We start from the raw sequence: 16,691 nt of genomic DNA, 5'->3' as shown, positions 1-16,691 counted from the left end.
GATGGATGGATGGATGGATGGATGGTGGTAGGTAGGTAGGTAGGTAGGTAGGTAGATATTCTGGCTATGTGGTATGTTGGTGCCTCCATTAGTCATTCCTTTGTAAAAATTGTGAAGCAGATATTTCAGTGGCATTAACATGTTTCAGATAGCTCATTTTTCCTACTACAATTCTTCAGATAGACTTTATCACCTAATCCTGCTGCAAAGAATGTAGAGGCATTTAGTAGACTACAGAACCCTACAGTAATTGATTGTGTAGTAGAAGCAATTTCTTTATATATGCTTTCTGGTTTTTTATGTTTTCTTCTTTCTATCTTCTTTTCTCTCTTTTTTAATTATTTCTTTTCTTTTTCACATTTACTTTGCTAAATATTTCTTATATCTAAAATCTCTTAATAATTTCTTTAAAAAGAAAAAAACACGTATATGACATATATCACTATCCCGTTCGTTCTGTTGCTGTCTAGCTATCTAAATCTTAGAAATCTTGAACCTTAGATCATGCTACACTTGCAGTGACATGTATAAAGAGGTAATCTGAGCTTCACAAATTGGATGTATCTATTTCCCCCCACAACTGTTTGTGGGGAGTAAAATAATTACATGCAAATCTAGCCCAATAGGGTTGCACTGATGTAGCCACTACGGAGCTCATTGAAATGCTGTTAAGAAAGCATAAAAAGGAATCATAAGCAATCCCGCCAACTTCTCTCCCGACTCTGTATACATAACTTTTCCTATCACTGCTACCACCAGGACTCTTCCCTAGACAGAATTGTAGTATTTATAAAAGAATATATAAAAGAACAAAGAAAAAATATGGCTCATTTTCATTTTTTGAAAATTTATGTTTTATTAATTGTTCAAGATATAATTAAGGCACATAATGCAGAGTATAAGACCGATAGAATACAAGTCTAAAAAGAAACCGGAAAAGCTAAAACGGTACAGGAATAAGCAAAGAAGCATATCAGACCAATGGCTTCTGATCTTTTCCAGCACAGGTATAAAAGTACATAAAAGTTAATCTCTTACTACTACTTAAACATTTAGTAACACTGTATCTCTAAAATCAAACCGCTCAATCATCAAAACCTAAAATCAAGACTTCATTCTATTGCGTTACCAGTGAATAGTCCAAGGGCAGTTTCCAAATGGAAACGAATCTAGTTGCAGTGTTTTCTCTTATCGCTGCTGTCAGTTTAGCCATTTGTGCTAATTCTATCAATTGAATCATCCAGTCCTCCACTGAGCATATAAGAGTCTTGCTGCTGTTATCATATATCAGAACAGAGTTCCATGTTGCTTTTCAGGCTGTTGTTCCACCAAACCCAAGAGCAACAGCTCCAGTTTCAATTGTAAGTCCCCTTTAAGAATTTTTTGGATAGTACTACATATTTGGTTCCTGGATTTCTTAGTTCTTCCACAAGTCCACCATAAATGATAGAAAGTTCCTTCCCCCTGTGAGCATTTCCAACAGACTTTTGATATCCCATTATACATTTTAGACAGCTTGTCAGGAGTTAAATACCAACGGTACAGCATTTTATAAAAATTCTCTTTCAAATTATGGTCCCAAGTGAATTTCAGACCTTTGTTCCACATGTTTTCCCACCGTTTTATCATAATATTGTACCTAGAATTCTTAGCCCATTTAATCATACAATCTTTAACATATTCCTTGTCTTTGCCTCTATTATACCTTAAAAAAAAATCAAACCAACTTTGAATCATTATGGAAAAAGAGAGTCATACAGCCCTGAAATCCATCCACATACTTATTCTTAGTTTTTTATCCCACCTCCTAGTAAAGCAGAACATTTATTTGTCTCCATATTATACACAGGCCATTTTTTATAAATGAATCAAGGAGCCCGAGTGCCCCCCTTAGCAAGTCTGCAAAGAACTTCCCACATATCAGAGCTATCCCATTCCCGAAACAAGCCCTGAGACAAACAGACCAGTCCTGCAAGTCGAATTGCAGCTCTTTCCTGAGCAGCATGCCTGCTCATTCTGGATCCTTACGATTCTCCTTCTTGATATATCTCTTCCACTCCTTTCAGAAAGCCCTCAGCCAACTGATACCTTCTAAAAATCTTGCAAAATTGTTTGAGTAGTTCTCCCACGCTGCCAGGTCTGCCCGCTGAGCTTGCGGGCAGTCTGTTCAGTTGGCCATCTTCTCGGCGTCCCCCGCTCATTTTCATTTTAGGGCTGTCCAGCTTGTGTAATTTGTTCCTTTTTAAGTACAGTTTCCTATGATATATTAACTTTTGCAATTCTGTTTTTCAGAAAAAAGTGGTACCTACCAAAAAAAAAAAAAAGCAAAAATCATTATGAACATAGAAATCATGAATGGTAAATAAATAAATATGTAAGTTTCATGTTTTGAATGTTTTGAATAAACCATGGAAATGGCATGATCCAGCAAGGAAATGGGACAATTCAGGGTGGTTTTCAATTCACTGGTGGCTCTGTCTGCAGTTCAAAAAACTCTATGGAATGTATTATGACATTTAAATAACTCAGTATGCTGCGTAACGTCACATGGCAACATTTAAAAGATTTTCACAAGCTAGAAAAACTTCTTTGGTGGGGAGGAGGAGGAGGACATACAGTATTTTGATTTTTCTCCCTCACACAAAGAAGATTAGAGTTTATTTTGAGTTATACTGATGTTTAACTGGCTTGGTTTTTAACTTTCTTTGGAATGGGGGGGGGAGATAAGAGAAAACCCCCAACTGTTTTTGTTAACCACTAGCTTATCTGTACAGCTTTCCCGACTCCTGGAAACAGGTGCACCAGACCCTGGGAAGCATCCTAGTCAAGGTTGGGTCATGCAACCTCGGTACCATGGCAACAGGGCCATGAGGTTTTAGGGCCACACCTTGATAAAACTCTTAGGATTGCCTTTTGAGTTTGGGAGCTTCTGCACAGACGTGAGCACTGGGCGCTGTGGAAATTAAGCCATCCTGGGGTATCTCCGCTGTCTTGGTCAAGAAGCTCCTGACAGCTTAACAGGATAGGGTTTCAACTTGCTTAGGTATGTAATGATTTCATTTCTTTATGCTATGCTTTTTATACTTTTGTTTAATCTGCCTAAAGTGTATTTCTGAGCACCTGACCACTGCATGGATACTTGGCAGAACATAATTGTTGACAAAGGTGGGATCCAGTGACAATGCCCTTTTTATAAATAACTCAAGGCAGGGAACATACCTAATACTCCTTCCTCCTCCTATTTTCCCCACAACAACAACCTTGTGAGGTGAGTTGGGCTGAGAGGGAGTGACTGGCCCAAAGTCACCCAGCTGGCTTTCATGTCTAAGGTGGGACTAGAACTCAGGGTCTCCTGGTTTCCAGACCAAAGTGGCACTTTGGGTTGGAGTTTCTCTTTCCCACATCTCTGCTGTCCTCTGGGCTTAACTCTTTTCCTCGACACACTCACCCACATGTTTGTTTTCAGTTCCCGTTTTATTAAACAAACTCTCCAATTAAGGAGAGGGTGTGGCTGTTTTAACCCTTCTTCCCAGGGTAGCGCCAACACTCTGCATCCTAGGAAGAAAAAATGCCTGTTCGTCCCAGGTGGTGAGTTCATTCTTCCACATAAATACAAATTAAGATGGCGCTTTCCAAAATGTTCTTGCTCAATTGTTTTGCACAAATAACACTGATCAATGATTACTTCACTCCAGAGATCACTGAGGATCAACACTGGAGGACTTCTGCTTTGAATTGAGAGAGACAGATTTTAATTTCTGAGATTGGGAGGGTCTACTTGTTAAAGACCCCCTTTTTTTAAGGTCTTTCTTTTTTGTCTTTGTTTGTTTATTCTTTGAACTTTCACTGTCAGGTAAGGAACAAGCTGCGGTTGTGCTTGATGAGTCTACATTTGTAGAATTCAGTGTCACATCTGGGCAGATTTTGGATGAGCTTCCAGAGCATGAGAGAGATGGTCGTGCAGCTACGTTTGTGGAGCTTAAAACTGCTGGAGTTTTGTTGGACTTAACATTGCTGCAAGATGCTCGGGTCATCGTTGAGGATGAATGCATAGAGGGTGCAGGATTTTTGTGGTTATGGCTCTGTTGGCATTTTGGCACGTCTGTTTGTTGCCCACCACAGCTAGTATCTCCATCACGCTTTACTTGACAACAATCAAGTGGCCTTGGCTGTTTTGATTGGGGTACTTCTTTTGTCAAAATAGTACGATTGTTAGCAGCCACAGCAGGACAAGTAGCTTCGTTTGCCCTTTCTCTTAAGATAGTTGCGTGCTGTAACCTTTCCATCTGCACAAGACGTGAAACTAGTTTATTGAGCGAGGCATTAAGTGGTGGCTTTATAGATGATTTCCAATCATCTGACTTGGACAAGGACAATTTTTTTAAATTCAAATTATTGTAGGGTGAAGGAAGAAAATCAGGATATGGAAACGTGTCATTCTCAGCAGAAGAAGAGGGAACATCATCTTCCTGGTGCTCAAAAGGGTCCGGTTTTAAGTTAAGATTTACATTTTTTAACTTTTCCAGCAGAGCTTTATTTCTTCTCTTAGTCTCAGCTGCTGCCTTTTCTTCTGCTAAAAGCTTTCTTTCTACATTATCATTTCTTTTTTTCACTTTCCATTTGTTTGCCAAATGCACGTCATCCCCACTACTATTTCTAGCAGGAGAAGAATCAGTAGTAGTAGCTTCCTTTGTCCTTTTGGGAAAGTCCCCATCGCCATCTCTGCACTTTTTCTCTGATGCGGTCTTCTTAGTTCCTGGATAAGAAACAGGGTGATGTCTCTTCAAAAAAGATTGTACCAGTGGATTAGTATGGATTACGTTTCTAGGAACATCACTGGAGGTAGATGGCATTTCTGCACAAGGTTTACTGAAGTCTCTGAAGAGAAAATGAAAGAAGCTAAATTAATATTGATCGTCACATTGTACCTCTTAAGAAGAAGCATCACCAACTCTGTATAAAAAAACTACATTTGCAACTGAAGTGCCGTGCGAAATACTCTGAAATAAGACTTTGTATTTCCATCAAATTAATACTTGATGTAAATACTACAAGGATGAGGATGCATTACCCCCATCAAGATCATAGCAAAGGCCATTCAACAAGAATAACCAAGGCAGTCTCTGGCCCATGCCCTGATCTGAATCCTGGCCAAAGAAGGGCCAGGTGGTATACCAAGAAAGTTCCAGTAACCTTCCCTAAATAGGGGATGTTAGAGACAAGCTGTATAGCTGTTCAATGCAAATTCAGGAACAGCCTCTTTAGGCGTGGGTAAGCATAGCCTGTTTGAAAACTGCTGGCACTGTTCTTCCAAAGTGAGACATTGATCACCTAGATTCAATCAGGAACACTTTCCCCAGGTCCTCAGTCAAGAGGGGCAAGAATCACGTACACAAATGACTGAAAACGTATGACAGAGCACCTCATCTACGTTATCAGAGTTCACAGATCATCAGAACTCTCAGATGATCGGGCAAAATGTTGCTCCAGTCACTACAACAGACCCTACCCAGGAACAATCAGGACTTGGCAAATCTGAGTGACTTGATCAGCAAAATGTTGTGCTGATCAGTCAGAACGTCCAGGTGGGAGAGGAACCTATTTTTCTTATAAGGCGATTGGCCTCCCTGAACAGCATTGCTGGATGACAGCCTCGGGATACCATAAAGGATGAATGAGAAACAAGAACGCTTCACCTCCCTCCTTGCCACAACGTACGTTTGAACGTGATCTCAAACCTGTGTTCAGTTAGATTCACTTTTTCTCTTCTTCCACCATGCTGTAGCCCCTTTTCTACAGCTTCATCTCCAGCAGGTCTTTGGTAAACCAATCAGCCAACTGGGATCAGCTAACAGGAAGAGCCCCCTTGGGAGTAATTGCATTAAGCACCCAGGTCACTTCCTGGTGACAGCATGTACCCAGGATGAAGGGTATGGCAGCAGGTTTGCCTAGAAAATCCTAAAGCCCACAGGAAGCCATCTCTAGATACAGAGAGCACCTGGGCTGGATCATCCTAATCAGGCTATTCGTACTGTGGAGATCTTGGGTGGCCAATTTCATCTGGATTAGGAAGTGATCTGATCTCAGCAAAGGGCATATAGAAATGCCCCCCGCCCCGTATTCAGCTCACTACACACCTGCTTTGCAACAAAAAAAGGGTCCAAAATGTGGGTTATGTCCATCGTCTCCAATAGAGACCCCGAATTCCCAAATTCTGCTTAAACTGGCCCTGAGAGCATAGAAATTTAAAGTATTCATCATGGGGACTTTTAAGATTGTGATTATTATTAACTATGATTATTAATAGGTAATTAACAATAAATAGCTTATAAGAAGCCATATGAAGTCATTCCCACAGATAGCTTTCTTGCAAGCAGACATATCTCAATGTCTATCATACTTGTTGCTCTTCCACAATTAGTTTTTTAAATATATATATATATTTTTATGTTGGCATACTCTTGCACATGCCAATCCACTCAGCAAGGTAATTTCCAAGAGAGTTTGAAAATGAGTTCAATGCTTTTAACGAAGCCAAGCAAGAACTGCATTTCTGTCATGCATAGACAAAGAGCAAAGAATGAAGCCAAGCAAGAACTGCAAAAATGCAGTGAGAGTACAGGATTACCCTAAGTTGGTACTTGGCACTTTGTTTTTATTAATGAAGACATTGAGAGGTGCCAGTGGCTTGCTTGTGCTCTTATTCTGTTTAATTTTGTTTTAAACTCAATTTTTTTTTTTACCTGCTGACAGAATTATTGCCTTGTTTAGGTACATTGTTCCGGGAATGGAATTGCCCTTGTTTGCTGCTGTTTGAATTGAGCTGAAAGATGCAAAACATTTTTAACAAAAATACTATTGGTATGTAGCTTGGAAAAATCACTGAAATTCAAGCATAAGTAAATTGTAAAACAAATGATTTTTGCAAATTTATACTACCTGTGCCTTCCTAGAATTTTTTGGCGTGTTAGGAGTTGCCAACTTTTCCGTTGCAGTTTTATAGCGGTCCTGTAAAAGAACGGAGCCACTGTAATGTTTATAAAGCAAAACATGCACTATAATGATCTACATGTTTGATCTCAAAGCTACACCCAGTTCTGCATGTCGGCCTAAGAAATTCCACAGATGTGCAACTCATACTGAAATATAGTACAATCACTTGAAAGAAAAATTGGGGCTTCCCACATGATTTACCTTTAAAAAGCAGAGGTCCTCTGAGAAGAAACTGACACTGTTTTTCTGTCTCATTTCCCTTACGGTAATAGCTCAAATTCAAGGCAGTTTTCCTTTCAGAAAGTACAGTATATCCTTTTTCAAAGATTTTATGTGATTCTGGAATTCAGTAAAATAACTTTTCTGGAAGGACTTGAAGCAGATTATATCCAAAAGGAGACCAGAAGAATCAAAGAGGAAGTATGAATGTCTAGGGATCTCATCCCACTTCCTCTCCAATAATTTTTCAGAAGGTGGTAAAGACCTTGTGTTTTAGGAGGGCTTTTAAGAGATAATCTCATTGCTTTCATCAAATCATTCTTTTAACATTTCACTTATTTAATTGCTTTTTCTCTCCTGTTTTAGGTTATAATTCTGCGTTTTTATTTATGCTGTGAGATTCTAGAGCTGTATAAAGAAGAGTGGGCCGACTATGGCAAAGGCTGCCTTAATACGTGTTGAAGGGGTACGGGTCACACTTGGCCTCACAGGGACGTGTGTGGGTGGGGCCACGACACAAATACAGACGGGACAAGGATGTTCCATGTGTTTTCCCAGCTTTCGGAGAGATGTTTGGGGAAATTCTGTTTTTTAAAAAACTACGTTAAACCTATTTTAGGCCTTATACTAATTGTATTATGTATTCCGTGACTCAGAATGGTGGGAAACTGCCAGTAATTTCTAGCAGTGGTGGTCAGAGGAAGCTCCAGTGGCTACAAAACAGGCTCAGGGCTAGCATTAAGGCTTCGAGTTCCACACCTCTCCTATGGAAGTAGGTGGGACGTAAATCTTTAAAGTAAATATGAATAAATAAAATCGACCACATATATTTATTTGTTTGTTTGTTTGTTTGTTTATTTGATCAATTTGTACAGCAGCCCATCTCAACAAGTCACTCTGGGAGGTGAACATTAAAATAAGTTAAAAACAATTCCAACTAGAAATACAAAAATCGAAATGCACAGCAGCCAAGGAAGGTATCACAAACAACAGTTGCTAACAGACCAGGAGATGGGTCCCTTCACACACCAAGGGCCCAGGTCCAGGCACCGAACCAGGTTTTTAGGGACCTACGAAAGGCCAGCAGGGTCAGGGTCATCTAAATCTCTGGAGGAAGAATGTTTCATAAGGCAGGCGCTATTGCAGAAAAGGCACGCTTTCCGGGGCCTGCCAACCAGCATTCCTCAGATGATGGGACCTGGAGCAGGCCCCTCCTGCCAGACCAGATCAGACAGGCAGAAAACACCAGGAAGAGACTGTTCTTCAAGTAACCAGGTCCGGAGCCGAGAAGGGCTTTAAAGGAGAAAAATAGCACCTTGAACTGCACCTGGAAGCACACCAGCAACCAATGCCTCTCATAAAATAGTGGTGTTACATATGCCAAGTAATTAGTGCCATTTATTATCTGTGCAGCTGCATTCTGCACCAGCTGAAGCTTCCAAATGCACTTCAAGGGCAGCCCCATGTAGAGTACATTGCAGTAGTCCACATAGGAGGTCATGAGGACATGAGTGACAGTGAGCAGAGCCTCCCAGTCTAGGAACAGGTGCAACTGGTGCACAAACCAAAAGTGTGCAAAAGCCCTCTTACCCACAACTGCCACCTGCTCTTCCAGCAGGAGCCATGAGTCCAAAAGGACCCCCAGATTACGTACCAGGTCTGTCTGAGCAGTGCCACCCCATCCAGAACCAAAGGTGGAAGATCCCTGGAACCAGAAGATCCAAACACCCCATCCATGTCCCCACAGCCTCCAGGCACTGGGATGTCATCACTCAGGTGGCCTGGGTGGAGATGTAAAGCTGGGTATCATCAGCATCTTGGTGATACCTCACCCCAAACCATCAGATGATCTCACCCAGTGACCTCATGTAGATGTTAAATAAGGGGAGAAGACTGAGCCCTGTAGCACCTCACAAACTAAGGGCCACGGTCTGGACCTCTCCCTCCTATCAACAGCAACTGGAACTGGGTAGGAAGGAGGAGAACCAGCACAATGCAGTGCTGCCCACCCCAACTCCTGGAGCTGGTCCAGAAGAATACCATCATCAATGGTACTGAAAGCCACTGAGAGGTCAAGAAGAGCAAGGATAGATGCACTACCCCCATCCCACTCCTGCCTGTAATGGTACGTGGGAATGATCTGGGGAGACTGGGCCCAGAGACACCGCCTAGGGAATGGTCAGATAAGAGACATCATAGTCTGTAGCTGGATAGAGGGTGGGGCAAGAGGCTCGGAAGAGACCCTCCCTAATTCCTCAGGGCTAAAGGAGATAGGAGGAGAATTGTACTTTCAGACTTGCAAGATCTGGTTCATGTAATCTGACAATAAAGTAGAACTAGCCGATCTGATTGTGTTTCCTGTTAGGTCTACTTGGTAAGGCTGACATCAATCTTGCAAGTCTCCTACTCTCTTCCAAAGAGATGAATTTCAGGAGTGGCCTCCGATCCGTTATCCGCCGAGTATCTGGCTGCAGCGCATTCTTCACATAAAGGATATCTGCACTTGATCTCACCTCCTGTGGCAAGCTTATCTTCTGGTGGATGAAATTTCTTTTCAGCAGAAGAGCCAGTTTCCAAGCCATACACACATGACGCCTGTAGTTATACTCATGTTCAGTTTCACTAACTGCATATAAATAAAACTATACATTTTTACTTGTATCTTTTTAGTAATGATTTTATTACTGTATGCCACTCAGAGCTGTCATGGAGTTCAGGCCTCTTACAAAATAAATAAAACTTTGCCACCATAGCTATGGCGCATTTTGAAAAACATTGAAGAGTCAACTTGGGACTGCATTTTGGGAAAGGTTATTTGAGAATGTAGAGCTAGCCCTGCCTGATTGTATCACCTTAAGTTTTCCTCAAGTTGAGTTTGACTCCTGGTGAATATGCAGACATGTCCCTTTTATTTTATTTTATTTTATTTTATTTTATTATTTTATTTTATACAAGAATATGGAAGTGATTTGCCATTGCCTTATTCTGCATTTATTTTATTTTATTCTTTCACCTCCAGTCTAGTCTATTCTGGTGGCCTCCAATAACAATTCTGCTTAGCTTTTCCCAGATCAATCACATCTGGCTAGATATTGCTACCTGCTGAGTCTTTCTTTTAGAGTCTCAAGAGTTAACTTTTTGCTATTGTTATCGCAATATATAAGTTATAATAAATACAGAGCTTATAGCAAATGTTGGACTTTAAAGAAGCAGGATAAGAAAAGTATTGACATTTTTGAACTCTACTGTTGGAGAAGTATCCTGGGAATACCGTGGACAGCCAAGAAAACAAACTGATGGATCATTGAACAAATCAACCAAGAGTTCATACCTGAGGCACAAATGACCAGGCTCAAATTATCCTACCTCGGACACATTATGCGAAGACCCAGCTCTCTGGGAAAAGGCTCTAATGCTGGGAAAGGTGGAAGGAAAGAAGAGAAGAGAAGAGAAGAGAAGAGAAGAGAAGAGAAGAGAAGAGAAGAACCGGCAGCAAGATGGACAGACTCAGTTACAGGGGCAATGAGTGCCCCATTGGGAGACTTGAAAGAATGGGTTAGGGATAGATCACCATGGAGAAAATCTATCTATGTAGTCGCTAGGAGTTGAAAAACACTTGATGGCACATAATCAATCAATCAATCAATCAATCAATCAAAAACTTCTATTTGTTTAACAGAAAATGATCAACATATTTTGGGAAACTGAACTTTTACAAAGTTTAACTCCTTTGGACAAATCTCCAAAGGGGAGCCAGAGACACCAAGGGAAGCAGTCATCAGAGAAATCAGACATTTCCACCCTCTTGGTGTATGCACAAGGCTATCTGGATCCTTCCCAAGACAATGAGTTAGGTATGAAAAACATCCATAATCACACCTATGCAAAGAGCACAGAAGAGAGGTGTAGTGTAAAGCCAAAATTGATACACACAAAACAAGTCTGAATCCCTACCTATTGTGATGGTTCTCTAGTTTCAGTTTTAGGAGGCAAAAAGCTTGTATATGGGGTCAAGTATGTTTTAAATCATTCCTCTCTCCACAAAGTAATTCAAATACTCTACTTGAAAACTGGCCAAAGCTCTATGTATCTCAGAGATACATGGTGGAAACAGTTTTGACTTCACCAACTGGGTAATTAATATTTTCAGAAACAGAATTAATAGACATTTGCTTGCTTCTCCTCACCAAGCTTGGGGAGAGCCCTCATATCAGATTAACACCTAAGAACTAATTCATACATATGAAGACTTTGCACTGCACTTAATCCCATGTCAGGAAAGCCCCTTTATGCACCTGATGCAGTGAGCTGTTGCTCATGAAAGCTTATGCCTTAAAATAAAAATCAGTCTTAAAAGGTGCTATTTCTGATTTTTCACTCTTCTGGGTAAACTGCTCCATTGTTTAACAACTCCTATCATCAGGAAATTCCTAATATTCAGTCTTATTTTTCATTTCCTGTAATTTCAAGAGTTCTTGGAAGCAAATCATGCTTTTTGGATGAAAAGGTGTTGAAATTTAGCAGCTTATAGTAATCTTCTACACCTTGTCAACCTAATAAAGATGCTGTATCCACTGATTGCTTTTCATGATAAACATGGCTATTATTGTTTGGTGTTAAACTGGGTACAACAGAATATAACCAAGAAAGAAATGCCTACACACGTTCAGAAAGAAAGTAAAACACACCAGCTGCATTGCTTCTGTGTTTTTTCCAGCCCTAGAACTGAATGACAGATATACAATGAAGTAGCCTAAACACTGAAATTATGAGGACTGGGGAATCTGTACTTAAAGTCCCAGGTATTGATTGATTGATTGATTGATTGATTATGTGCCACCAAGTTGTTTTCAAATACTAGTGATGATAAAAAATCAACTCAAAACTGCCAGCTGCAATGGACAGTGCTAAGGGATCCAAAATGGCAGGCATGAGCTGTGGATTGAAGCCTTGCCCCATTCTACATGTGTTGATGTACGCAGATACAAAAAGAGGCATAACTTTGAATTGCAGTCAAGCCCACCATTTTGGCTTTCTTAGTCCTCCATGGTGAGGATACCTCTGTCTCAAAACATACAATGATTCCTAAACTTAACCATATATAAAATATATTAAAGACAGTGTTATGATATTGTTTCCCCTCTATCTTTTATCACAGGCAGTCATATGGCATCAGAGCCAGGATATATTCTATCCAGGAGTGGGTGGATGTCAGTGATTGTATATCTAACTGGGAGAGTTCAATTATGTGATAATATAGGCACAGGTAAATAAAAGTCACATACAGTATGAAATAAAGTTCATAAATACATTTCCTATCAATGTGAAAACCAACAAATTTTATTCAATCTTAATTTGGACCTCATTTTATTTCTCTTTATTTCTCTTTCTTATTATAACTTCCTTAACTATAGAGTTTTCAGCATATCACTGTATCTCCGAAAGCAAGTTTTCTCTAAAAATAATGCCTCAAACTTCAAAATTTAACCAATACGCACAATACCTCAATTGTGAATACTTTTATTCAATTGATATTAGTACTTCTCAAAATGGCAGGCTTCACTGTTTATTCTATTCAACATTTGACAGGTCTTTCTTTGCATAATGTTCTGATCTGAGATTTGGGTCTATTTTGCTTCTTCAAAATGATAACGCAGTATAGTTATAGGGCTGCGCAGCACTTTGAATTCAGTTTTAGGAAAGATGCTCCAGCGGATTCAGGAGTATGGATTTAGTATCTGCCTACAGGTCTTTAAAGCAGCCACATGTTTTCCTCAGATCGTATGGCAGTTGTGGTAGGAAGCTGCATGATTCTCGAAAAAGGTTCAGTTGCTTTGAGGAGTTGCAGACAGGTGGTGTGTTCCTGCTCCCATGTGCTCTGAAACCCCTTTCTGGAACCAAGTCTGAAGCAAGATGGCTCTAATTCATATGACAAACTATCCAGCTTATCATTAAACAGCGGATATAGTACAGAATGAATGGGTACCGTGTAAAGGCCTGGATTCATTTGATGAAAGATTCATGTACCTGGTGAGAGAAGGTGCTTAGTGGCACTCTAGTCCCATAAATTGCAGGGATAGCTTCTTTTTTTTCCTTCAAATTGGCAGTCTTGTCTGTCTTGCTTTCACCACCAAGCCTGTTTGCGGAGGAGAATTAGGAAAGAGACAAAAAGGACGTATATCAGGATGAGCAAGAAATGACAATCAACTGTATGTGATAGGGATAGTTAATATAGGAACAACAGACAGAGCTCTGCCAAATCGTATTCCACTAGGCTGAATTTAAGATGATTTTAAAAATCACTATAGGGCTAGAATTAGATGTCCATGCTTGAAGTATTTCTTACCAGCTCTCTCTCAAGAAGACATTGCAATATTCATCTACGTTGGCTTCTGTTCTCAAAATAAACTAGGGCCAGGATGACAGGTTGCAAAGAAACAGTAACAGCAGATGTTAAAGTAAGACCATAGGGAAAAAAGACAAAATTGAAGGATTTGTTTTTTCTAAAAACAAGATATGCCTTATTTAGTCCTCTGAAAGGGACATAATCTCCAGAGGCATGGTCATCTTACTTCAAAAGGCACACAAAAAAACTCAGCAGCTTCTGTGCTCCAGCCAGCAAAGGAGAAAGTCATCTTCCAAGAGGTAAGAGGACATTTTTATAGGGTTATCAAACAGTTGAAGTTATTTGGGGGAGAGAAAGAAGCCTAGCCCTTAAGTGTTTGTCCTTAAAGGCAACTGCATATTTATGTGGTGTAATGGATAAGCACTTAGGCTGGAAGAATTATTTTATTTTATTTTTTTTATTATTAAATTAATAAAACAAAAACAAAATCTTAAAAATGATACCAAAGAGTGGGAGGACATATGTTTTGCCTAACAGTGTCACACACATGCTGCCCAAAAGGCAACCGTTGATCATTCCTTTCCATAGAATATACATAATCATATTGGACATTATGATAACAATTTTCATTGAAACTGTATTAAAGGATTGGAAAATTATATCCCCGCAACAGAATGACTTCTGGGAAAATACGTTGTTGCTTCCTCCTAAAATTGCTGCAGATACATTGTGGGAAAATATATTTGTTTAGGGACGCGTGTGGTGAGGGGTATGAAGTACAGTAGAACTAGTGGTAAGCAAGAACTAGATGGAGATATGAAATGTGCAATGGGAATAAAAAACAAGCTATGTATGGTAGGCAAATGAAGTAAAAGAGATGTGAAAGAAGTACAAATCCTACTTGACGTCCTACAGTGTATTGGATTACATCTCTCATGATCCTGAGATCATGGCCAAGAAGGATGTTTGCTGAGGACAGCAAGCATTGTAATCGAACGCATCTGGAAAGCAGACAGGGAAAGGCTGCTTGAAAGGGTGAAAAAAATGTGTTATTTAGAACCACACATTCATTCAGAAAATTAGATTGCAGTGGTTAAACTGACTGGAAGAAGCAGAGCCAGAAAATAAAGGGCGGTCCTTAGACACAGAACACTTGACAGGAGACATCAGTCCTCCGTGTCAAGACAGTGGCGGACCCCTCCCCCCTCTCAAGCCAGAGAGAAAGCGTTGCCGTCTCCCAAGGCGACCGACCGGGAAGCAAGGAAGAGAAGCGCAAGCGCAAGCGCAAGCGCAGGGCAGCCCAACCCGGCCAGGAGACAGTCAGGATCGCCTCCCATTGGGGAGAGCGGGCGGCTCGAAGGCCGCTTCCTTTGCGTCGGGGACTCGCATGCGGCCTTCTAGCCTGGGAAGTTTCTGAAACTTCCGAGCGTTTCTTCCTCATGAGGAGAAGCAGGGGCAGACGCCCCCCCCCCTCCCCACACACACACCGCTGGGTACATGCTAGGGCAGGACACGGCTGAGCGAAGCTCGAGCTCAGCGCCCTGCGCCTCCGCCTCGGCTTTCAGGGTGCGTTGCGGGCCGCCAGTCGCCATGGGAACGGCCATGGCGCCGCCGCAGCCCGCGGGGACCCCCAGGCCCCTCAAGGGAGAGGAGGCCGCTGGTTTCTTTCCCCTGGCGCTGCTCTTCCCCGCGCCCCCTCTAATCCCTTCTGGCCGGTCGCTCCTTTCCCATTCCTATTCCTGATGGGGCGCTTCCAGTTGGCCTCTCTCGGGAGGAACGAGCGATGGGGAGGGAAAGAGTCTCGGGCCGAGGCAGCCCCGCTCTGGCTCTGTGAAATGCTCCCCTCGGCCGGCTAGCTGGGTCATAGGCAAGGAAAGGGTAAGTTGCCTCCTTAAAGGATCGTGAGTGGTACCGACGCGAGGAAAGCCTGTGGGGATTGTTTGGTGAGAGATACTATTCATTAATATTTCTTTACGAGCAGCGTTTGTGGTGTTACTTAGCAATATTAACAGGTAGCGATTACAAGGTCCTATAGGCAAGGCCCTATAGCTTTGGGGAGCCTGTCTGCATTTCGCGGGGAAGACTAGTCTGTCAAAATCTGTGCCATAATCCTTGGGGGGAGGGGGCACAGCTGCCTTGCTTTTTGCTGCAACAGAGTTCGCTCATACTCCTTGGCTGTTACCGTTTTAACGTTCCCTCCTTTCCCAATACAAGTGACATTTCATTGATAATTTAAGTGATTAGTGATGCTTCATTGATAGTCTGCTCAGCCCCAGTTGGCCATTTTAGGAGACTACAGGTAACACCTATCCCCACTGCATTCCAGCTCCTTGGGCACTGTTTTTTATGGCCATTAGGCCTTTAGGAGTGGACTCTGGTTCCCCCCCCCCCCCCACAGCTGGACTTTACCAAAGAGCCATCTCTTCCCACTTTCTGGCCACTCCTGCTATTTCTGTAACAAATCTCCATGCTGCAAGTGCTAGGCAAGGTGGCAAGAGAAGCGATGGTGGAGCTGATCCTTCACCAAATCTCGGATCACAGAGAGCTGCTCCAGAGACCCGGCGGTTTATGCCAGCCCTAACCTCTCTGGCTACCTTGTCCAACATTCATAGTTGATCCCAAGACTGCCATAGCTGGACAAGGTGTGGCAAGAGAGGTGGCAGAGGGCGCAACGGAGCTGCTCCATGCACCGGTGCAAAACACTGAAAGCAGGCCAGTATATGCCGGCATACTTTTCTACCAATTTGAGTCCAGATTAAATGGACATTAACCATGGGGAAGAGCCCTAAAAAAAGTTAGATCTAAGCATATGCACAATGTATTTATTTTATTTATTTACTAACCTGCCTTTATTATTTTTATAAATAACTCAAGGTGGCAAACAGATCTAATAATCCTTCCTCCTCCTATTTTCCCCACAACCACCACCCTGTGAGGTGAGTTGGGCTGAGAGAGAGTGACTGGCCCATGGTCACCCAGCCAGCTTTCGCGCCTAAGGAGGGACTACAACTCTCAGACTCCTGGATTCGAGTCCGTTGCCTTAACCACTAGACCAAACTTTAAATATTGCCTAAATTAACTGCATGTTCAATGTCTGGTCAATGAAATATTGCCACAAAACTCGTATTACAGT

The 16,691-nt window shown here is 41.6% G+C and overlaps 1 protein-coding gene across 1 annotated transcript; it reads right to left on the bottom strand.

Moving 5' to 3' along the window:
• Positions 1–3,698: 3,698 nt before the first annotated feature.
• On the bottom strand, positions 3,699–14,999 carry LOC134494702 (protein FAM217A-like). Its single transcript, XM_063299949.1, has 4 exons — positions 14,810–14,999; positions 9,620–9,838; positions 6,744–6,882; positions 3,699–4,878 (listed from the first exon to the last, which is right to left on the bottom strand). Exons 1-4 carry the CDS (start codon positions 14,997–14,999, stop codon positions 3,699–3,701), a joined length of 1,728 nt encoding a protein of 575 aa, XP_063156019.1.
• Positions 15,000–16,691: the final 1,692 nt, after the last annotated feature.

Source organism: Candoia aspera, chromosome 3 (genome assembly GCF_035149785.1).
Source record: "Candoia aspera isolate rCanAsp1 chromosome 3, rCanAsp1.hap2, whole genome shotgun sequence".
In the NCBI taxonomy this organism is placed as follows: Eukaryota; Metazoa; Chordata; class Lepidosauria; order Squamata; family Boidae; genus Candoia; species Candoia aspera.
The sequence above is the reverse complement of the archived record's forward strand: the minus strand, read 5'-3'. Positions and strand labels throughout refer to the sequence as shown.